Genomic DNA, 23413 nt, shown 5'->3' on the forward strand with positions numbered 1-23413 from the left:
GCACCCCAGGCAAGGGAAGGGAAGCCCAGCACCCGGTTTTAATGAGCCTTCGTGTGACCCCGATGCTCACAAAAGTTTGAGACCCACTCATCTTAGACAGAAAATAGAATTGAAACACATGAGTCATTGCCAACTTCCCCGGCAAGCTTGGATGTTTTAATTACACCCATTACTCCCTCAAAAAACACACCTGCATCACTCCAGCAACCCGCGATGCCGTTTCTTATTGGAAAGATGATGTACAGAGGGATTACAGCTCCGTGACGCCTTCCACGCTCTCCTCACATGGCGCTCCCCATCTCTGTGGGTAACAGCTCACTGCGAGTCCCGCCACGGCTTGACCTGGTTCTGGAGATGAGCGGTGACTTCTCGACTTTGGTTCTGGAAGCCTTAGGCTCCAGTCTCCAGAACAAGCGTGTTTATGGTGAACTTCCTCTTCTTTCTCCCTGTTCCACTGTGACTCAGAGCCTGTAGAGCTCTTGCCCTTGCAAAAGGGCAGACTGTAAGTTGGAGGCAGGCTTACCTGAGGGGAATGGTTCCCCGAGTCCCCAGCCCCGGGAGTTATAGTCACGTGCAGGCCTGTGGATTGTTCCCTGTGGCTTGAAGACAGAAGGCGCCTGGCAGGCTGATCGCTTGTCTCTCTCCCCACACCCACATTCTTGCTTCCAAAGCGTGCTGAGGCACCATTGGTCCAGGTACAGAGCTCTTGCCTATAGGATTTGGGTCACTGCTCAAGTTTGTGCCCTCGTAGGCTGAGAACAGCACAACACATGTTGGAGAGGAGAGGAAAATGGCCCACGTGTTTTCCTCTTCATCCCGGGGTGGCATGTATTCCCAGCACAGGTGTGTCTGCTGCCTAACCACCTGGCTCAATCAGGGCCTTTCAGTCACAGGATTGTTTGCAGTGCCCGTGAGAATGCAGGGACGTATTGGCTTGTGATTTGCAGTAAGGATTTGTCATTTCACGAGTTCACTAAGCCACTTATGAATCGGGAAAGAATCACCTTAAGCTCGTCCATTACATATACAATGTAAACTGCTCGGGTCTCAGTGTTCCTACAGCTGTGGTGCAAAGAGGCCGTCAAGCTATAGGAGCCAGGCTGGAATGGGGCATCTCTAGGACGTAGCCTTGTCCTGGCCTGAGGACAGAAGTGTCTGTGACAGCACTTAAAGCCTGGGGCTGGTGGTTCACACCTGTAATCCTATAATCCTAGCTATTCAAGATCTGAAGATAGAGCTTAGAGCCCAGACCCTGAGTTCAAACACCAGTACCTGTGCCAAACAAAAAAAGTCTTTTAAATGTCTCATCAGGAGGTTTCGTAGACTTCATCCTGATATCTAAGCTCAATGAAGGAACATAGGATCCATCTCTGAAGTCTGTCATTCTTCTTTCCCCATACAATAGGGATCAAGGTCTCTCAGTCTCCTCGATTTTGCCACTTGAGCTTGGCTTTCCGCGTGCGTTTGTTTTCCCTGTCGCTATTTCACACCTGTGACTTGGAAGACATCTTCATTGCTACATTACCCCCAGGCTGGTCTAGGGAGCAGGCAACCAGTAGCATCTGATAAATGCAAATAGAGATAGTCTGGAGAACATGAAAACGAGACTGATTTATTAATAAGAAGCTAAGCAGACTACAAATTGAAAGTGAAAGGAAGCCAATGAGTGTGTCTGGGCATAAAGGAGCACTTCATTTCAACAATGGGAGCCGGTGACGAGGGGTTTTCTAAATCAGTAAATTTACAGTCATTTTCACCCCGGGGACTAGGTGTGTGTCAGGCCTTAGTCTGTGACTCTGAAGTTGTCTTGATTTCAGATACCCCCATGCCAAAACCTCTCTCCTTTCTGTAGGTCAATAACAATGGTGTGGTTTCCTTCAACGTGCTGGTGAGCCAGTTTACGCCGGAATCCTTTCCCCTGACAGACGGCAGGGCCTTCATCGCCCCGTTTTGGGCAGACGTGCACAATGGCATTCGAGGCGAGATCTATTACAGAGAAACCACGGACCCTGTCATCTTGAAAAGAGCCACCAAGGACATCAGGAAGTACTTCAAAGACGTGCCAACCTTCTCTGCCACTTGGGTTTTCATTGTCACATGGGAGGAAGTCACATTTTATGGCGGGAGCAGCACCACCCCTGTAATCATTCACAATTTCCACTTTTCCACTTCCTGACATCTATATCCTGTCCATCTTCTCCGCTGGGAAGGAATCTAACTGGGAGCGTGGAGGAATGTCAGCTTGCCTGAGCTAAACTAATGGGTCTTGCCACCCACTTTCTAGAAAGAGGGAAATATCAGAGGGAGCTAGTCCAGTCAGCTGTAATAGTTCAGATAAGTCATCCTGGTCACAATCCATTACCAATGTCTTGAAAAGAGCCTCTCGATGACGATGTTCTTGTAATGCATACCATTGTATTTGCAAAAGAGTGATTAGGGCAGGGAGGCCCATTCCAAGTCACATGTGTAGGGACCCAGGGAGGGACTCAAAGGTGTATGTTTTTCTCTTACCCAAGCCATAGGTGTCTCTCTTCATGAGTGATTTCCCCCTGCACAAAATCTAATAGAAAAAGCAGTGTGCCAGATTTGAGTACAAATGACCTGGCTCATTTTATTATGTTACAACATTTTTTTAAAAAAAATGTGACCAGGGCTGAAATAATTCATATTTGATGTTAATTAGAGTGGGCAGTTAAAGCATTTCATGGATAAAGTTTCAACATCTGCTCTGAAATCCCAAATGAGCAGTGAAATAAAAGGCGAATAAGAAAGATGATCACTGGCATTACCACAGAGATAATCAACTTTCTGCATAAGAGGACAGGCTAGTGTTTTCATGAAAGCCTGCCGCTTGTTTGGGTCACCATGACATGGGGAGTGATTTGAAGTGGCAGACATGTCTCTTAACTGTATAATTCCCCAGCAAGCAAAGAGGCTCTACTTTCTCCTTTCTTAAGCTTAGTTCTAATTCCATCTGTTTTCTAGTTTCTGTGGCAATGAGTCAGTTGTTGAAGGGTAGAACAGAAGCTCTTGAGTCAGAGAGAGGTTAAAAAGTGCTGCTCTTGCAATTCGTAGCTACATTGATGCAATGAGCACATTGTGTTTTAGCACTTTCTGGCCAGAGCATCTCAGAGCACTTTATTGCTAAGCGGTCCTGCAGAACAGAAAGACACAAGTTTAAACAGCAGATTCATTGGCTGGAAATCACCTCTAAAGAAGCATACGTTTCTCTCTGTCACGTTATGGATGGCTAACGACTCCTCGGGTGATGTTTTATGTTCTTTAAGCCTCATATCTTACAACGTTAGAATGCAGGATGCCAGCTATCCATAAATTTTAAGAGTCTGGAGGTGGGGGTGGAATGGTAAAGAAAAGAAGAAATGCCCATCCAACACTGACCATGATTTTTTTTTTCTCCCAAAAGACCATTGGCCATAAAAGTGGCAAGATAATTTAGATTTTTTTTTCTGGTTTCTACTTTGGAATGAATTTCTGAAGTAGATGAGATCTTTTTTTCCATGAGACTCAATGAGGAGCTCTAAGTGCTTTGAGCTCCTTGACGAAAACAAAACAAAGCAAAACAGAAAGCTGATGTAGTAAAATTGAGCTGCAGAAGTAGAAGTGTCCATTTGTCCCTTCCTTTGAAATGTCCTTTCCCACCAAGGCCCACATATCATCAGGCCAACCAAACACTAGGCTTGGGAGATCACTTTAGGACCAGAAAGTATCATGAAAGTCTAATGGAAAGGGACAGGGACCTGCTTACTTCAAGGAAAGGAAAATCGATATTTACTAAGGGTTTAGTGCCTGGCTGTAAGAGGCTACTTTGCATGTCATTTAATCCCCGTAAAAATATTCCCTCAACAAGTACTAGCTCTGCTTTCAAAATGACAAGAATGGGGATTTGAAATCTCCTAGGAGGAGAGCGGGGTCCACACTGAAGTCTGCTGACTGAATCCTCAGCTCTCTCCAGGCCTTGTGGAAATCCTTAGAAGCAAAAGGCAATTCTTGCAAAACAAGATTTCACACACACACACACACACACACACACACACACACACGCACTCACGCACGCACACACACACACACACACACACACACACACAGATCCAGAAAAGTCTTAAATGTTGAGGAACTGGCCAGTGGGAGGAGGGAGTGAGCAAGCATGAGCGTGTGTGGAAGAGGGCAGGTGTGTGTGTGTGTGTGTGTGTGTGTGTGTGTGTGTGCAATGCAGTCAGCCTCAGGGCTGTCATTAGGATGGCTGGCAAGGAAGGACTTCATTTCCACAGGAGAACCCTCGTCTCAAAGAGGATGAACCTCAGTCCTTGTGTGATCTTGACTTTGCCTCTGTCTCTTGAGCTTTATAGTAATCTTGGGTTTATTGCTTGCTCATCTCCGTGCCCCACTTTTGTTGAATGGGGCTGAAGAATGAAGGCACGTACCTGGGTGGCTCTATCCTAACCGCCATCGGTTGCAGGAGGCAGGGGCTGGAGGAGAAAGTCCTTTACAAACAGGGCTTTTCTGTGCTTGCACCCTGCCCCTCTGTGGGGCGGTCTGAAACGGGGAGATCTGGGGCTTCCAATATCCTCCTCTCCAGTTTGATTACACAGGATAGGGACTCGGGCCTTCCTCCGTGTCTGGCAGAAATGTTGGGCGAGATGGTACCAGGTGGCTGGGCAAAGGACAGGGTGTGAATAGAGAAAGGTCAGCGCAGCCTCTGCTTTGAGCTCTGGTTTCCTTTGCATTTCCTGAAAACACTTATCACTGTGGAAGAGTGAGGATGAGGAAAAGGAAATTGTGAAGGGCAGAGCCTGTCACCGCTTAGTTCTGAGAACCATTTTCAAGGTGGGTTCCAATTTACATAGCATCTTTGTCCTTAAGGAAAACAATAGAAAATTAAGACAGTATAGAGGAATGGTTGCACTAAGAGATGGACTGGGAACTCTGGCTCCAACCCTGTGTTTCCATGGCTGGGTCACTATGAACCTTCCAGAAACTCATTTCCCTTACTCTTCCGTTTTCTTAGCAATAGGGTGGGGATGGGCTCAGACATCTCCTGTCACGTACAGCATTGGTCTGAGTTACAGCTGAGCCCTGAGCATTTTGCAGACAGAAAGTATTTCAGAAATGCTCAATTAGAGGAACAATTTCTTCCCACAAAGTACTCTAAAAGAATCCCTTCCCAACTTCCGTTTTAAAAGGGGAAGACATCTCATCCAGATCAGCCGTGTTTTCCAGGAATGGAGAGAGCCCAGTCCACAGGAGCATTTTATTTCCTATGGGGAGCAACGGCTCCCCCTCGCCCTCCTCCTCATCCCCGCCCCACCCAGTCCAGCCTACCCTGGGAACCGCCTGGCCAGGGCTCCCTCTTCCCCATAGTTTATTCTCATGCTGCCATCTGTAGGTGATCTCCTATCATGGCAGGCTGGCCAGGGCCCTCTGTCTGGTCCCTGACTAGATGTGAGCAGAGTGCTGAGTCAGACTCCAGGTTTATCTTGGGCAATTTCTCTTTTAGATGCACAATCCCACACATCTTGCTTGTCCCACTGGAGGCAAGTGCAAATGCAGGGAAAAGGCAGAACTGCCAGGGTGCGGGGTGGGGGGCAGAGGAGAGAGGAGCCACCCTTTGGGGCAGGGCCTCCTCCGTGCCAGTCCCGAGACCATCCCGCCCATCTTGTAGGTGAACACCTTCCAGGCTGTCCTGGTGTCTGATGGCTCCTATACATTCACACTCTTCAATTACTACGAGATCAACTGGACCACTGGGACGGCAAGTGGCGGGGACCCGCTGACGGGTCTTGGAGGAGTGATGGCTCAGGTAGTTGTTGTGTGGGGGCCATGGCACGGGTAGGTGTTGGGCGGGGGCAATGCCACCTCTGCCCGGGTACCACTGCCTCATGCCTATAATCCTAGCTGCTCAAGAAGTTGAGCTCTGTGGATTGCTGTTCAATGCCATCCTTGGAAAGAAACCCCAGGACACTCTTGTCTCTGATTAGCCACCAAAACTAACATGGAGCTGTGGTACAAGTGGTAGAGCACCAACCTTGACTGGAAATGCTGAAGGATGACAACCAGTCCTGGCTGCTCTCGCATGTGGATTAAGAGTCTAGCCTTGTCGTACCTGCCACATTGATGTGGCGTAGGATGCCTTGAATGATGGTTCCTGGGAGCCCAGGGAAGGGCCTCCTGGCTGGGCTGATACAACACCACTGAGCCACACCTCCTGCTCTGAAAGAGGTCTCTTGATTATACATGTGCTGAATTCTCAGCACTAAGTGTGTGGGTCAGTGAACCAGTAGGAGCGATGCATTTGCTCAAAAGTGCTGTCTTCCTTTTGTATTCTAGGCCGGATTTAATGGTGGAAACCTCACCAATTTTTTCAGCCTCCCAGGGTCAAGAACTCCTGAGATTGTGAATATCCAGGAGACCACAAACGTCAATGTTCCAGGCCGCTGGGCGTTTAAAGTTGATGGGAAGGAAATTGACCCGGCCAACGGTTGCACATCCAGGGGTAAAGCATCTTCTCTTCCCCACAGCAAAGTGGGGGTTTGTTTAGTTTAGATTGACAGGCAAGCGTTTCAGCCAGGAGGGTGGCCTTGTTTCTACTGCCTTGCTCTTTGACATCTCTCAGCTGGGTGATGGAGATCAAGGTAATTGTAGCACGCACAGTCATCAACCCAGGAGCCGAAGTGCTGGGTGCGCCTCGCAGTAGCTTTCAGAGCCCCTGCCTACTGTGCGGATGCAACTGCCAGTCCTGAGCAACTCAGAAGTGTACCCGATTGAGAGTGACTGCTTAGCCAGACGGACAGAAGGGAGCCCTCCTGTTTAACATCATGTTTTATTGTTGTCATCTCCCCTTTAAGATTTCTCTTCTCCTCTTCACTCCCGTGTTGCCATCTGCACTTTGTAGCTCCACAGGGTGGGCGAACTTGGAGCCTTGTCAAGTTCCTCGTAAGTAAGCCAGCACTTCCTTGTAGATTAGAAAGAAAAGAGTGGCACTGTCTTTAGGATAATGTCTCCTAGAATCCTCCCTGCAGCAGCAAAACATGAAGGGATTTGGGGGAAATCAAAGCTAGCATTAGGTCCCCCGTGGAAAAGCCGAGGTCGCACCTCTGTGGGTTTCCTTCACACTGGCATTCAAAATGTGGAGCCTTCTTGAAACTGCCAAGACCCTTTAGATGTGCAAAAGAGCCCTGGACTCTCCCAGGATCAACCCCACGCGTACATTTCTGCCTCTAATATGCTCAGAAGTATTCAGAAAATAGGACTTCTGTTAAAATGTTCAAAGTGTAAAAGCTACAGCACTGTGAAGCAGGACAATGTTTACTCATGTATGCATACCTATCTACTCCACCCTACCTACCCATCCACCCCCCACCCCATCCACCCATCCACCCTTCACCCCATCCACCCATCCACCCCTCACCCCATCCACCCATTCACCCCTCACCCCACCCACCCATCCACCCCTCACCCCATCCACCCATCCACCCCTCACCCCATCTACCCATCCACCCCTCACCCGACACACCCATCCACCCCTCACCCCATCCACCCATCCACCCCTCACCCATCGACCCATCACCCCTCACCCGACACACCCATCCACCCCACCCCATCGACCCATCCACCCTTCACCCCATCCACCCATCCACCCCTCACCCCATCCACCCCTCACCCATCGACCCATCACCCCTCACCCGACACACCCATCCACCCCTCACCCCACCCACCCATCCATCCCTCACCCCATCCACCCATCCACCCCTCACCCCACCCACCCATCCATCCCTCACCCCATCCACCCATCCACCCCTCACCCCATCCACACATCCACCCCACACCCATCGACCCATCCACCCCTCACCCCATCCACCCATCCATCCCTCACCCCATCCACCCATCCACCCCTCACCCCACCCACCCATCCATCCCTCACCCCATCCACCCATCCACCCCTCACCCCATCCACCCATTCACCCCTCACCCCATCCACCCATTCACCCCTCACCCCATCCACCCATCCACCCCTCACCCCATCCACCCCTCACCCCACCCACCCATCCACCCCTCACCCCACCCACCCATCCACCCCTCACCCATCGACCCATCCACCCCCCACCCCATCGACCCATCCACCCCCCACCCCATCGACCCATCCACCCTTCACCCCATCCACCCATCCACCCCTCACCCCATCCACCCATCCACCCATCCACCCCTCACCCCACCCACCATCCACCCCTCACCCCATCTACCCATCCACCCCACTCCATCTACCCATCCACCCCTCACCCCATCCACCCATCTACCCCTCACCCCATCCACACATCCACCCTTCCCCATCTACCCATCCACCCCTCACCCCATCCACCCATCCACCCTTCACTCCATCCACCCACCCCTCACCCCATCCACCCATCCATCCCTCACCCCATGCACCCATCCACCCCTCACCCCATCCACACATCCACCCTTCCCCATCTACCCATCCACCCCTCACCCCATCCACCCATCCACCCCTCCACATCTACCCATCCACCCCTCACCCCATCCACCCATCCACCCCTCACCCCATCCACCCATCCACCCTTCCCCATCTACCCATCCACCCCTCACCCCATCCACCCATCCACCCCTCCACATCTACCCATCCACCCCTCACCCCATCCACCCATCTACCCCTCACCCCATCCACACATCCACCCTTCCCCATCTACCCATCCACCCCCTCACCCCACCCACCCATCCACCCCTCACCCCATCCACCCATCCACCCCTCACCCCATCTACCCATCCACCCCTCACCCCATCCACCCACCCCTCACCCCATCTACCCATCCACCCCTCCCCATCTACCCATCCACCCCTCACCCCATCCACCCATCCACCCCTCCCCATCTACCCATCCACCCCTCACCCCATCCACCCATCCACCCCTCACCCCCATCCACCCATCCACCCCTCACCCCATCCACCCATCTACCCCTCACCCCATCCACCCACCCCTCACCCCATCCACCCCTCACCCCATCCACCCATCCACCCCTCACCCCATCCACCCATCCACTCCTCACTCCATCAACCCATCCACCCCTCCCCATCTATCCATCCACCCCTCACCCCATCCACTCTCACCCAATCTACCCATCCAACACTCACCCCATCCACTCATCCACCCTTCACCCCATCCACCCACCCCTCACCCCATCCACCCATCAATCCCTCACCCCATCCACCCATCCAACCCTCACCCCATCCACCCATCTACCCTTCACCCCATCCACCCTCACCCAATCTACCCATCCACCACTCACCCCATCCACTCATCCACCCTTCACCCCATCCACCCACCCCTCACCCCATCCACCCATCCACCCCTCACCCCATCCACCCATCCAACCCTCACCCCATCCACCCATCTACCCTTCACCCCATCCACCCACCCCTCACCCCATCCACCTATCCAACCCTCACCCCATCCACCCATCCACCCCTCACCCCCATCCACCCATCTACCCTTCACCCCATCCACCCACCCCTCACCCCATCCACCCCTCACCCCATCCACCCCTCACCCCATTCACCCATCCACCCCTCATCCCATCCACCCATCCACCCCTCACCCCATCCACACATTCACCCCTCACCCCATCCACGCACCCACCCCTCACCCCACCTACTCATCCACCCCACTCCATCTACCCATCCACCCCATCTACCCATCCACCCCATCTACCCATCTCCCCCTCACACCATCTACCCCACCCCATCTACCCATCCACCCCCACTCATTCACCTAACCACACTTCATCCCCAATCTCCATCTACCCATCAACCTTTCATCCATCCACTTACCCACCTACCTGCCCATCTAGTCCTTTCTCCCACTCACCTACCTAGCCATCTGTGCACCCTGTCATCACTAAGCCAGCCATGCCACCATTGCATCTTTCAAAAGAATGCTGTGAGCCCCCAGTGAGTGCCAGTTGCTCTGTGAGGCGCCAGAGACCGTGTAGCAGGAATGATGGTGACATTGCCAAAGCACAGAGAAAATGGGCAAAACGCTTCCAGATACCAGAGAAAGTGCTGTGTGAGGGTTTGGCGCTGTCTTTCTCTCCTTGGTAGAGCGCATGGGGCCTGCATGTTTTGGCAGCCCTCTCTCTGGACTCAACTTCAAATGTGGAAAGTCCATATCCATGTCCATATCCCCGACTCTTGGGCACAGTTGTCAGGCTTACCCAGCCTTTGCCCCATGACAGGGGCATGTGTTCAGAATAGCAAGTACGTGGGTTAAGTCTAAGCTGGCACTGAACTGGATAAGAATGAACTGAGTCCCAAGGCTCCCCAGCACTCGTGACATTGGACCCTCTTCCCTGAGCGATGTCCACCCGCCTCTCCAGCTTGGACCAAGGCAGGAGAAGTCACAGATTTGCACCCAAATACCTCTTCCATGCGATCCACACATTGTGGAGCTCTCTGGCCATGGCCCTGTGGCCTAAGTGCCCAGTGTCCGGGGCCAGCCCCTCACCTGAGTTCTGGGAATGAAAGGCCATGAGAGGGGAACACAGTGGCACCTGGAGCTGTGGAGAGGGCCGGATGCCAGCTTGCCAGCTGTGTACAGAGTCCCCACTTCATCTCCATTCTTCTCCTCCTGATCGATAGCCTTGCTTTTCATATGCAGGAAAACACAATGTCCTTAAACAAACCACCATGCACTTTTATGCCCCAGTAGATGTATATCAATCTAATGAGATGGAGCTTTGGCCGGGGTTGTAGCCAAGAATGCAATTCCATACAGCTGCTTTACTGTATCATCATTTCACAAACACAGCTATCACAGAGAGTCTACCTTTTGGTCGGAACCTCCTCTATTCAAAGGCCCTTTCCTCCCATTTATTGGAAGTCTGAAAAATGCAGAGAATGGGAATGGTACTAGGTGGCGGCTATTATAATCTACGAACCCTTGAACTGGAGCCAAAGACTGTAGAGGATGGAGGGCCTGTTCCGAGGGCCGATGCCCATGACCTGCTGGGAATGTGAACAAACCTATTATCTCATTCTGGGTACAATTCTCAACAGGTATAAAATGTAACTGCCTCATGAAACATGTTCCTGTTTAACATACAGAAAGGGCTCTTCCTCGCTGCTCATGCCTTCTGCTTGGGCAGACTTTGTCATCTTATGCGATCGGCAAGGCATGCTGGGGTATTCAATTTGCTTGATGTTTGGGTTTTTTGAAATGGGGTCTTCTAGGTTAGTCAAGCTGGCCTTGAACTTGTGATACTCAGCAAGTGTGAGCGATTTACTTTTATAAAAACCTGAGAAATCTTAGCTGAGCACTCGCAAGCCGCCCCTTCTCCTGTGTGTGCTGTCACTGACCTTTCTGACTATTGCACAGTCCGTCTCTCCCCTGTCAGACTTTCTTAATTCATGAATTCGGCTGCCTCTCTCAACCTGTGTCAGCTCTTCCATCGTATCACCCCGTGAGGCAGGCGCGAGGAATAGCCTCACCCACATTTCCCAGGCTAGGAAAACAGAGGCACGTGGGAACTAAAACCATGCTTCTTGGAAGGTGACTACAGAGCTCTGACTCTTGCTAGACTCTTGACTCCAACTCCATCCAAAGCCAAGGCCATAGTCCCCAGCCTAGAGATACTTTCGCTTAAGGGAATGATCTTACAAATAAACATTTTTAAATAACTCATTACTTGAAGTCAGCACCTCCAACCTCATTATCTTCTTGAGTTGAAATTCATCAAAGTTCTGTCTAGTGGATCAAAAGAGGAAAGTACTAGACTTGGTCAGGCCCTAGAGCTGGGGGACGAACAATCTGCCATACGTGTAAGTTCTGCCTAAGCAGCGTCTATAGGATTTATGAGCCTTTGAAAGTGCCAAGCAAGAGATCAGCTATTTCCAAAATCTTTCCAGGAAGTTAGGATTTATATCTGTGTGTCAGATGCCTGATTGGTGCTATTTACATTTTAAGACATACACTGGGCACCCAACAAATGTCTATTGATTGAATGAACCAATTAGCAGATAGGTAAACAGTGTGGCTGAATTACCATTGAGTCGTCCTTTGGAACATCCTTCTTCCTATTCCTGAACAGAAAGAAGGAATGCTCAAGCGTCATAGTCTTTCTCCACGCGTGAAGTCAGTGTGTGGGCGTTTGCTCACCAGCTGTGGAGTCGGTAATGCCAAGAGTCCGTGCTCAATCCAGACTCTCTTCTTACCTTGGAATCCTGACAGCACTGGGGAGTTTCTGAGTAGTCTTGGAGGGGGTTTACTCAATGGCTCTTAAGCTACTGCTTCCTCACCTGTCAAATGAGGAGTGACAGTTCCCATGAGTAGGTTCTTCCATGGATGACGTGGTGGAACAGAAGTGGAGCATTTAGCCTGGTGCCTGGCACCAAGGGTAAGTGCTCCATACATGTTGGTTCTGATGTCATTGTTCTCAGGACAGTTCCTCCGGCGAGGCGAGGTATTTTGGGATGACCTCAACTGCACCATCAAGTGTCGCTGTCTGGATTTCAACAATGAGATCTACTGCCAGGATGCCTCCTGCAGCCCCTACGAGCTGTGTGAAGCCAAAGGCAAATTTTTCTACTGCAGCCCGGTGGAGACCAGCACCTGCGTGGTGTTTGGTGAGCCGCACTACCACACTTTCGACGGCTTCCTCTTCCACTTTCAAGGCTCCTGTGCCTACCTGTTGGCCCGACAGTGTCTGCAGACGTCCAGCCTCCCTTTCTTCAGTGTGGAGGCCAAGAATGAGCACCGAGGGGGCTCTGCGGTCTCCTGGGTGAAGGAGCTCTCCGTGGAGGTCAACGGCTACAAGATTCTCATCCCCAAAGGAAGCTACGGAAGAGTGAAGGTGAGAACGTCTCTCCGCGCCTCACAGGGTTGTGGACATGCCTGAGTCGACAGTCTTGGAAAGTCATCCCCACCTACTCGTTCTGCTGCTTATCTCTCTCTAAGTACCCAAGCAGAGCTGTACGCTCTTCCCGACCTGCAAGGAGCTTGTGCAGTGCTTTACTAGACCAAAAAGCATTTGTAAAAGAGCTCTGCTAAGCTTTCTCCTATATCCGTCTATCCACATTTCTTGTCTTGTTTTGCTGATCCTGGGGCTCGAACTTAGGGTCTGGGTGCTGTCCCTGAGCTTCTTCTTGCTCAAGGCTAGTGGTCTACCACTTGAGCCACACTTCCACTTCTGACTTTTTCTGAGTAGTTTATTGGAGATAAGAGTCTCAAGGGCTTTCCTTCCTGGGCTGGCTTCAAACTACGATCTTCAGATCTCAGCATTCTGAGTAGCTAGGATTACAGACATGAGCTACCAGCACCTGGCGTCTATCCATTTTTCAATTTAAACTAAATGTGTATGCCTCATTCTTTCACTGGTAGACACATGCATGTGCCTGTACATGTACACATACAAGTGCACACAGCTCAGAAGTAACAGGAGAGTTAGGTTCCACCTCCCATAGACCTGGCTTGCAATGGGTTATAGTCACATGGCCATGCCCTGACTCTAGTGCAAGTACAAAGGGCAAACCCTAAGTCCCTAAGTGCCTTTGGTTAGTAATCCTCATTCCCCTCAGACTCCATTCTGTTTGCCCAAGAGCCATTGTTTCATGTGCAGAGAAAGCTCCACATTGATTGGGGCTACCCAGGTAGCCACCTGGAATGGCTGAATAACTTCCTTAGTGAGGCTGTATGGGAAGATCCAGGAAAAACTTTGCTACCGGGATGCTCTGCTCCCACCTAGGCTGACAGAGATGAGTGTGGACTTCCATTTGCCTGTTTAGTACATGCACATGACACCTGGATTGTTTCGCATAAGCAAATGCTGTCTATGAGGATTCCAAGAGGAAGTATTCACCAGAGAGGGAGGGCAAGAAGCCAGTAGCAACTGGTTACTCAATTAGTGGAGGCCCAGTGTTCTAAATGTTAAGTGGCTGTGGATTTATCTGAGTAATAGTGACCTAGACACAAAGGGTTGGTTGCTTCAGCCCTCCTGCAACCCTCCGCCATCCTTCGTCCTCCGTGAGATCACAAGGACAAATTGATGCTAATACAGGAATTTCGTGCTCTCTGAATACCTGAATTTCGTGCTCTCTGAATACCTTGTAGTTTTAGTTGAGGCAGCATGTCCAATAAAAGGCAGGACTGGGGAACTCACTCCACTTTCTTCTAGTGCTTGTCCTGCCTAGGTCTGTACAGCTTATCAGTTTTATAAATTAGGAAAGTGAGCTATTCCTTTGGCTGAAGTCCCAATTTGCTTGTTACTTGGTTAGTGTCTGTAGAAACAGCTCTGTCTATCCAGTCAGGCTAAGAATTTGAGTTCAGAAACTTGGAGTTTCCCTTTTTAAATTTACATTGTGCTCTTGAGCTGCTCTCCTGATCCTGGTAGATAGATGCTAGCATTTCAAGCTAAATTTTTTTTTCAGTAGCTTTCCTTTACTTGTCTGTATTGTGAGGATGATATGTAGTTGAAAATGAAAACTTCACGCTTACGTTTTCATTCCTCTTACTTTTCATTTTGATTAAAATTCTTTTTGCTCACAGTCTGACTTTTTTTTTAAAGAAAGAAAGGAGCACTGTCATTTCTTTCAGGCCCAGTAGCTCTGCTAATTTTGTGTGGCTGTGTTCCATCGTCCAGGCGGAGGGCACGGATTCCTCAATTTTCTGTAGCAGCAGGGAGATGTGGATGTGAATATAAATGCTTCGGAAAGAAAAGGTTATGTGACTCCAACTGCAAGCTAACAATGGCTTCCTTTTCCCTCTGCCAAATGGTTTCCAGTGTCTTTGAATACACCTGCTCTGCTGGGGAGAGTGGATGGATGGATGACAGAGCCTTGACCCAGGGTGACTTGGGGACAGGCAGGGAGAGGGCTGAGAGGCAGGAAGGAGCCTGAAATGCCTGGGAGGCACCCGACTCCTTCAGCCAATCGTGTCAGGCTGAGAATGGCCAGAGATCTTTGCTCCCATCCTCGAGGTCCTCCTTTCCCAACCCTGTCTTCATGTGCCTGGTGACAAGGTGCACTCTGCCTAGGGACGCTTTCCTCTATAAGCAAAACAAATTTCTCTCATAGCAAAACAAAGAATTGGAGATTGCATATGCCAATAGGGTCCAAAGAAAAACAACACAACTAAAAAATCCATACCTAATTAATGTCTCCTTCTAGCTAATAGTTCCAAGTTTTCTTCTTTCTCTCCCATATGAGAACAAACGATTGAGAACCAGACCCCATCCTGAGGAAGAGCTGGGACTCAGAGGCCACGGGAACTGCCCAGGTCCCGGCCACTACTGCAGCGCAATGGCCTCTTTGAACTTCAGCTCTTTATCTGTAAAACGAGGGACTGTTGTGTCTCCTCGACTAGGCCTCTGGGCTGTAGCCTGGGTTTGGCTGCCTCCGTACAGGCTGCGGGGGGGGGGGGGGAGACACAGCTTTGGAGCCTGGCCAGGGGGAGTCAGGCCCTGTCCACCATGTGTCACATTAGCCATGATCCTCCATCTCCTTCGTAGGACCTGAAAGGTAGCCATGATCACAAAGTAGAAGAGCTACATGTGCACATCTGTGCAAACCCCAGTACAGAAGAGGCCCTCAGTAGATGTTGACTACACATTGCTGTCTCTCACCAAACTCCTGTTCAGTTCCAAGAACTAAGCTTTGAAATTCAGCTTTTTTTTTTTTTTTTTGCTGGTCCAGAGGCTTGAACTCAAGGCCTGGGCACTGCCCCTGAGCTGCTTTTGCTCAAGGCTAGTGCTCTACCACTTGAGCCATAGTGCCACCTCTGGACTGTTTTGAGTAGCTTTTTGGAGATAAGAGTCTCAAGAGCTTTTCTGCCTGGGCTGGTTTCAAACTGTTATCCTCAGATCTCAGCCTCCTGAGGGGCTAGGATTATAGGTGTGAGCCGCCAGCACCCCTTGTGATTCCTCTTTTATCCCTTTCCCCACCCCTGCCCATGTCCTGGGAGACACACTATTGAAGAGGGGAAATGCCTAGCTCACAAAGAGGACAAGGGAAAGCCAAGAGGGGAGGGCTGTCTACCACCAGCTCATCAAAGCTGACTCTGTCACAGAGTTCTTTCTCCAGCCCTTGCTCTGAGCAGTGTGGACCCCATGGTCATTTGTGGTGAGAATGAATGGGGTACTATAAGCACCTATGCCAGGAAGAATGACATGAACTGAAGCATTACCTAAACCTAGGTGTGAGGTGGGGTACAGTGAGGTGAGAACAGAGACAGGAAACCAGGGATGACCATTGCAGTGTCTAGATCTTATCCACCTTGGCTTTCTGCTTTCCAATGTGGAAGAATTCGCCCTTTGCTAGTGGGAGCGTAAGCAAGAAGACAGGAAAGCATTCGAAATGGATGTGGTTTGCATTCCATACGAACCTGAAGAACGATTTCCCTGTCTGCATCCCAGCACAGCACAATGGCTGCTAACTGTTCAGTCCTCTGGCCAGCTGACCTTGCTGACAGTGTGGTTTTGCTTCACCCTTGCTGGCTAATTCTGCCTAGGAGACCAGAAACTCCTTAGTAGCTCTCTGGAGGAGAGCTTCCATCTTAAGACTAATGTCTTCTTTCCTTCCCCCACTGCCACAGTCTGAATGTTTATGTCCCTCCCCAGCTTTGTGTCACCGTCTTAAATTCCCAAGATGGCAGATGGGGCTTTCAGGGAGCGGCTGAGCTATGAGGATCAAGCCTTCGGGAATGGCATTAGTGCCCTTACAATGTCACAGGGAGCTCGTGTGCCCTTTCCTGAGCATGAGGGCACAATGGGGGGGGGGTGCCACTCCTTGCTTGGACTTCCCAGCCTCTAGAGCTAAGAGAAATTCATTCCTATGGTTTATGAGCCGTCCTTCTTGTGGTGTTTTGTTATTTCGGCCCAATCTAAGGCAGAAGCTTGGTACCGGGGGTGGGGAGATGCCATAACAGATATGTGAAAACTCAGTGGTGGCTTTGCGCTGGGCATGGGCAGAAACTGGAAGGACCTGGAAGTACTGACTACCAAAAGCCCATATTGCCGTGAGTGAACCAACAACAGAGATTGTGCTGGAGGCCAGCCCGTCTCCGAGAGTGGCCTGTGACATTGGCCACGGGGAATATAGGGAGTCTGTTGTCTCAATTCCAAGGAAACTCAGAGGTAGCCACAGTGGCAGGTTAGACCCTTATCTGTCTGGTATGCCAGTGATGGGATCCAGGATAGCCTGGAAGGTTGATGCGCACTTCGAGTCCAGCCTTCCAAGGACGTTCTGGGAAACGACGTTCCATTAGAGACCATGACTGCCAGCATCTGTAGGAACAAGGCATGGCAAATGGGAAAAAGAAAACCAGCTCTCTGCTGCAAGCGTTTCAAGCCACCTGCTCATGTTATCTAGCTCCTAAGACTTCTCTTGCTTCATCTCTCCGTTCTCCTCCCACCCCAGCGCCCAGCGCCCCAGTTAAGCGGGGTACTTGTGTTCATCCTCCCCCATGTGTGCCCGTGTTGTTGTGCTCTGACGGCAGCTGCCCGTCCGGGGTCCTTGCTTCTCTTCTTGGCTTAGCTACTAAGTCCACCTTCTCAATCGCAAAGGTGCCCCGGGCTTCCCTCGCTGACAGAAGCTCTCCCTGCCGCGGAGACGGCCAGGTTCCGTGTGTGCTGTGTTGCGTGTAACATGGTGTTCAAGGCTCTCAAGGTCTCTTCTCGACACGGGAGCCGGAGCAGTTCTTTTGAAGTGGAAGTCGGATCGTGTCAGTCCTTTGTGCTAAGCACCCTCTTGGCTCTGTAGCTTGCTCTGGGTCAAGCCAAGGTCTTTGGGGAGGCTGACAGGCCCTCTTTGTGCTGGCTGGGGTCCTCCCTGCCATCCCTGCTCTCTCTGCCCCCTGCCCCCCTGCAGGCACCCCGAAGCACCCCCCCCCCCCAGGGAGCGGCCTGTACTTCCCTCATCACGAACCTCCTCACTCATTGCTAATCCCAAACTTTTAGAGCAACGCTTGATCTCAGGCATGCCTGAAAGATACTTGCAGGAAGGTCATCTGGCTAATGTCTCCAGATCCATTTCTGGTCACCTGATCTTTCTGTAGGCCAGAACATTCCACAGCTGCCCTCTAGTCCCACACGGCTACTTTGAAGCTCTCATCCTGGGATCCTCTGCCCCACCCCCATGCAGATCTTCCCCTAGACACTTCTATTCATCTTTAAAACTCAGGTCAGACTTCACTGCCTCTAAAACATCCCTGTACGAGTCCCCCAGGCTGGATTAAGTGTTCATTCAGTGTCCCCCTCACCGCTTCTATTGATTCATATTTAAAACTGTCATCTATAAATATCTGTTTGTGTTCCTCTTCTTCAGAAGGCCGGGAACATCCTGAGAGGCAATCGTTACTTTTTAACCCTGTGTTTCCCAGCTCCTGACAAGGCGCCTGGTAGCTAATAGGTGTTCAACTTTGTTGTCATTGAAAGACATTGTTCTGCTGGCAGGAAGTCCTTAGTAAGACTCTTCGAGAACAGTGTGGGGATGTGGACACCCGATGTCTGATTCACATTTCAGCTGGGGGGGGGGGTCACCAAGCACTAATAGCAGATAGGAAGGCCATGGAAACTCTGTGATGATAACCGGACGGGGACTTAACTCTTAGAAGATTAAAGAGAAGAAACAAGGGGAAACGCGTGTTTCAAGTGAAACCGTGCGGTTAGCCTAGACTCAGCCAAGAACGGATGACAGTCCCCCAGTCCTCAGGGGGCCCTGTAGGATTGCTAGAAAGGACGTGGCTTTCACAGCTCAAACGCGTAGTGCTAGGCTGGCCTGCGACTCGCCGCTCTCCCAAGGGACCCCCACCCCACCTCGACCTTTGTTGTAGTGAGAGTGAGTACACTGGAGTGAGCTGGAGTGTGGAATATGGAATATTCCAGAAAATGGTGGCGCTCGGCCTTCCCTGCCCCCCTCCCCACTCCTTCTACTGGAACTCTGCCCGGCACCTGCTCACCGGCCTTTTGCTATTACTGTTGGCAGGTGAATGACCTGGTGACTTCTTTGCCTGTCACCTTAGACTTGGGGACAGTGAAAATCTACCAGAGTGGCATGTCCACGGCCGTGGAAACGGATTTTGGGCTCTTGGTGACATTCGATGGCCAGCACTACGCCTCCATTTCCGTCCCAGGCTCTTACATCAACTCCACGTGCGGGCTCTGTGGGAACTACAACAAAAACCCGCTGGATGACTTCCTCCGGCCCGACGGCAGGCCGGCCATGTCCGTGCTGGACCTGGGAGAGAGCTGGCGCGTCTACCACGCCGACTGGAAGTGCGGCTCCGGCTGCGTGGACAACTGCACTCAGTGCGACGCAGCCACGGAGGCGCGGTACTTCGGTCCCGACTACTGCGGCTTCCTGAACAAGACCTGACGGCCCCCTCGGGGAGTGCGGCACCGTGGTGGACCCCGCCGCCTTTGTGCGCAGCTGCGTGTACGACCTGTGCAGCGTGCGGGACAATGGGACGCTCCTGTGTCAAGCCGTCCAGGCCTACGCCCTGGTGTGCCAAGCCCTGGGTATCCCCATTGGAGACTGGCGGATCCAGACTGGGTGTGGTAAGCCGGGGGACAGGGGTGGGGTGTCAGGACTCCTGGGGGTCCCATGGAGGCCCCAGGGCAGGGGTGAGGTGGAACTATCGCCGACCCTAAGGAATGGACTGTGAGAGGACTTTCACATCCCCACGCCCAGTACCGTAGGCAAGACCCAAGGAGCCACGGATGCGCAGGAACGCTCTGGAAACTTGGAACGAATGGCAGGGGACACGTGGCTGGAGGAAGGCCCAGAGGGGCAGAGGTGGCAGGCTCAGAGTGGAGCCAAGAGGTGGGATTGCAGAGTGGCTGGGGTGCTGAGGAAGTGTAGACTATGGCCCGGGCCACATGCAGCCTTGAGAAGGCAGCCCTAGCCCTGCCCCTGCCCCTGCCCCCACCTCTGCCCCGCCCCCGCCCCGCCCCCATGGGGGTGGGGGGGCTGCGCCATGGCTCTCTGGCCCTTCCTTTCTACTTCCCATTCCTTTAAAGTGCGTGCCCCTCATCCTGGAGCCTTTCTATGGGTGAGGCAGGTGAATGAAAGGAGAGGAGGTCCAGAATATAATATACCAACGAAGAAGCCATTTTCCGGAAATACCAAGAACAGTTAGGTGAAGGCCCAACCTGGGAGGAAACCCAAGTTCTTTCCCATTCCATTCTAGCATGAAGCATTTTGTACCAATTAGTTGTCTCCCTTGTTTTCCTTGTAGCCCAGCCAAATCTCTCTTTACAATTCAGAGATGACAACAACAAATAATAATTTCTTTGCTTTCTGGCCCTTGGTGTTTTTCCATGTGAGTAAATAGAAGTTATAGTCCATGACTTCCAGAGGCTCTGGAGGTGAAGAGATTTTAAAGTCACTTTAAATTCCAAGGCCAGAAGGTGATTTTTTTTTAATCCCTCTAAGTATAGGTTGGATTCATATAAATATCTCACATGTCTGGTACAAATCTTAGAGTATTGGTCAAACTATTAAATGTCAGTGTATTTTTCTTGCTATATGACTAGCCAGTCTCTATCACACCCAGAGCAACCATATCACAATTCAAGTGTTGAGATTGAACACGACTTCTTTTTGATCCTTATATATAATCCAAGAGCATCGGAATTGCCTAGATTATTATATATAACATCTCTATGTTTTCCCCTAGTGGCATTGCTTTTCCCGTATCACAGACTCCTGTCTTTGCTCTGTCTCTCACTTTAGTGAGATGAATTATATTTAGCTCAGAGAGCTGCGTTAGTAGGCCCCTGTGCCCCTGCCGCCTGGATTCAAACATTTATGTAGACTTGGAGGCTCTTAAAATAAGAATAAGAGATTTCTAAGGCACAGTCTCCTAGAGGAACCGGCTCGGGATCTCTGCAGATAGTGGGGCTTCTTTCTCACTTTTAATAGCCCCGAGAATTCATTCGCACTATCTGCTTTAGTCACACTCATGTATTTTAAATACTTCCCTGCTCAAATTTTCATGTTGTCAAGTTAAGCCTTGAAGAGTGACAGTGCTGATTCCTCCAGGAAGTGGGGTTTCTTGCCTTCTAAGAACGAGCCGTGCCCTTTAAAAATCAGCTTGGCTCATCGAGCCCGTGCACAGAGGACCTAAAAACACCCAGATGGCTGTAGATCACCAGATGGAGCTCCAGGTCGAGAAGTGATCTATCTAGTCGAGCAGAGACAGCACACTGGAAGTTTCCGTGGAGATGATCCCACCCCGGGAAAAATCCCACAATCCAACGGTGCGGCTCTGTAGTTCCTAGGAAAGTGGCCGCGCCGGGTCTCTCTTGTGGCTTCACCACGGTGCTACCTAAATGGCTGGAAGGACCATTCCTCCTCTGGGTCCTTGTGCCGGCTGGCTGCCGGAGGGGCGCCCCGGGGGGTCCGCTCACCTGTGATCCCCCTCTCTTCCCCCCCCCACCCCGCTCCCTCAGCGTCCACGGTGAGGTGCCCGAGCTTCAGCCACTACTCGGTGTGCACCAGCAGCTGCCCGGACACCTGCTCCGACCTCACGGCCTCTCGGAACTGCGCCACGCCCTGCACGGAGGGCTGCGAGTGCAACGAGGGCTTCGTCCTGAGCACCAGCCAGTGCGTCCCCCTGCACCAGTGCGGCTGCGACTTCGACGGCCGCTACTACACCATGGGGGAGTTCTTCTGGGCCACGGCCAACTGCACGGTGCAGTGCCTGTGCGAGGAGGGCGGCGACGTCTACTGCTTCAACAAGACGTGCCGCCGCGGGGAGGTGTGCGCCGTCGAGGACGGCTACCGGGGCTGCTTCCCCGCGCGCGAGACCCTGTGCCTGCTCGGCCAGAACCAGGTGCTGCGCACCTTCGACGGCGCCGCCTACGCCTTCCCCTCCGACTTCTCCTACACCCTCCTCAAGACCTGCCCCGACCGTCCCGACTACCTGGAGATCGACATCAACAAGAAGAAGCCGGACACCGGGCCCGCCTGGCTCCGGGGCCTCCGCGTCCTGGTGGCCGACCAGGAGGTCAAGATAGGCGGCGTCGGGGCTTCGGAAGTCAAGGTAAGGCTCCTGGCTCCCCGCGAGGGTCTCCGGCTCGCCCTCCTGCCCCCCGCGGCCACCAGCGTGTGCTCCAGAGGACACGGCTTCCAGGCTGGAGGGCATCCCAGTGATCGGCACCAAGTAAGAGCACCCGGCGCGAACGCGGAGCGGAGCCGGAGCGTGCTGAACCCGACCCAGGAGGACTCGCTCTCTGTGACAGGAAATGCGGACCGAAGCCTGCCGTGTGCCAGGCGCCGTTCCAAGCCCTGCTTTTAAGTAGTAGTACACTTAATCTCAACAGGTAGATGGTACGATTGCCCCCTCCCCACTTTACACGTGAGCAAGCTGAGGCGCAGAGAGGTGGAGCACACGGCCAGCAAATGGGATTCAAGCCCAAGCGGGCGGACTCCAAACTCCGCGCTCTTAGCCCCCGCCTGTACTGTACTAACTCTCCCGCCCGTAGCTGTTCTGCACGTGGGGTGGCGCGGAGGGGCTTGTCTTGCTATCTCCCAGCACTGACCCGGCCTAATGACCTAGATGCTCAGGCTCCGAGATCACTAGCTCTAGAAGGGTTCTTGGGAGTTGTGAAGGCCAATGTCTCAATTTCCTAGGAAGATCCCAAAGGGCTGAGTGAGCGTTCCACAGCTGACCGAAGCAGAGCGGGGATGTGGGAAGGGAAACTCCCTCTTCTCCCGATCGAACATCGCATCCCATTAGGTCTGTTTAGAGACTAAACGGCAACACAGAACAACCCAAGGAAGTCACTCAGTATCACACACCTGCCCGTGGAGAGGGCTGTGTTTTCACTCCACTGACAGATGAGTAGAAATTAATTTAGTAAAGAGTTTCAGGACATAGGTAAGTGGGTGGACAGCTAACTCATTAGATATCTTCTATACGCCTCAAGGGAAAGGAAAGGTAAGAACTGGAGGGAAAGGGAGCTCGAAAGGTAGGGAGGAAAATAGAATTATTTATAAAAAGAAAACACAAACAAAAACAAAAAACCGAAAACAGGTGCATAAGGGAGCTAGATATATAAGGCAATTTTAGTTTTTGTTTAGGGCTAGCTTAGTGTCTACATGACATGAAAACAAAGAGCAAATGTTAGTTTCAAAAGAAAGAAACAGGAGCTAGGTGCTGGTGTAATTCTAGCTACTTGGCAGGCTGAGATCTGAGAATTGGAGTTCAAAGCCAACCCAAGCAGGAAAGTCCATGAGACTTTAATCTCCAATGAATCACCAAAACACTGGAAATGGCACTGTGGCTCAAAATGGTAGAATGTTAGCCTTCATCAGAAAGAGCTCAATGACAGCACCCAGGCCCTGAGTTCAAGCCTCAGGATTGACAAGAAAGGAAGGAAGGAAGGAGGGAAGG

At 51.6% G+C, this 23413-nt stretch overlaps 2 protein-coding genes across 2 annotated transcripts in view; both read left to right on the forward strand.

The window, feature by feature from the left end:
• The window catches only part of Tbcel (tubulin folding cofactor E like), a 66122-nt gene extending 61968 nt beyond the window's left edge, over window positions 1–4154 (forward strand). Inside the window, exon 10 of the transcript XR_007210552.1 lies at window positions 4144–4154. The gene's annotated coding sequence lies outside the window, so the exon portion shown is untranslated. The remainder of the gene's footprint in view (window positions 1–4143) is intronic.
• Window positions 1–23413, forward strand: part of Tecta (tectorin alpha) — a 67333-nt gene that overhangs the window by 4324 nt on the left and 39596 nt on the right. The window contains 7 exon segments of the mRNA XM_048344012.1: window positions 1853–2140; window positions 5681–5818; window positions 6346–6511; window positions 12463–12875; window positions 19000–19386; window positions 19388–19571; window positions 21468–22060. Of these exon segments, the coding sequence (XP_048199969.1) occupies window positions 1853–2140; window positions 5681–5818; window positions 6346–6511; window positions 12463–12875; window positions 19000–19386; window positions 19388–19571; window positions 21468–22060 (2169 nt within the window).

The sequence above is a fragment of the Perognathus longimembris genome, chromosome 3, assembly GCF_023159225.1.
Source record: "Perognathus longimembris pacificus isolate PPM17 chromosome 3, ASM2315922v1, whole genome shotgun sequence".
Classification (NCBI taxonomy): Eukaryota; Metazoa; Chordata; class Mammalia; order Rodentia; family Heteromyidae; genus Perognathus; species Perognathus longimembris.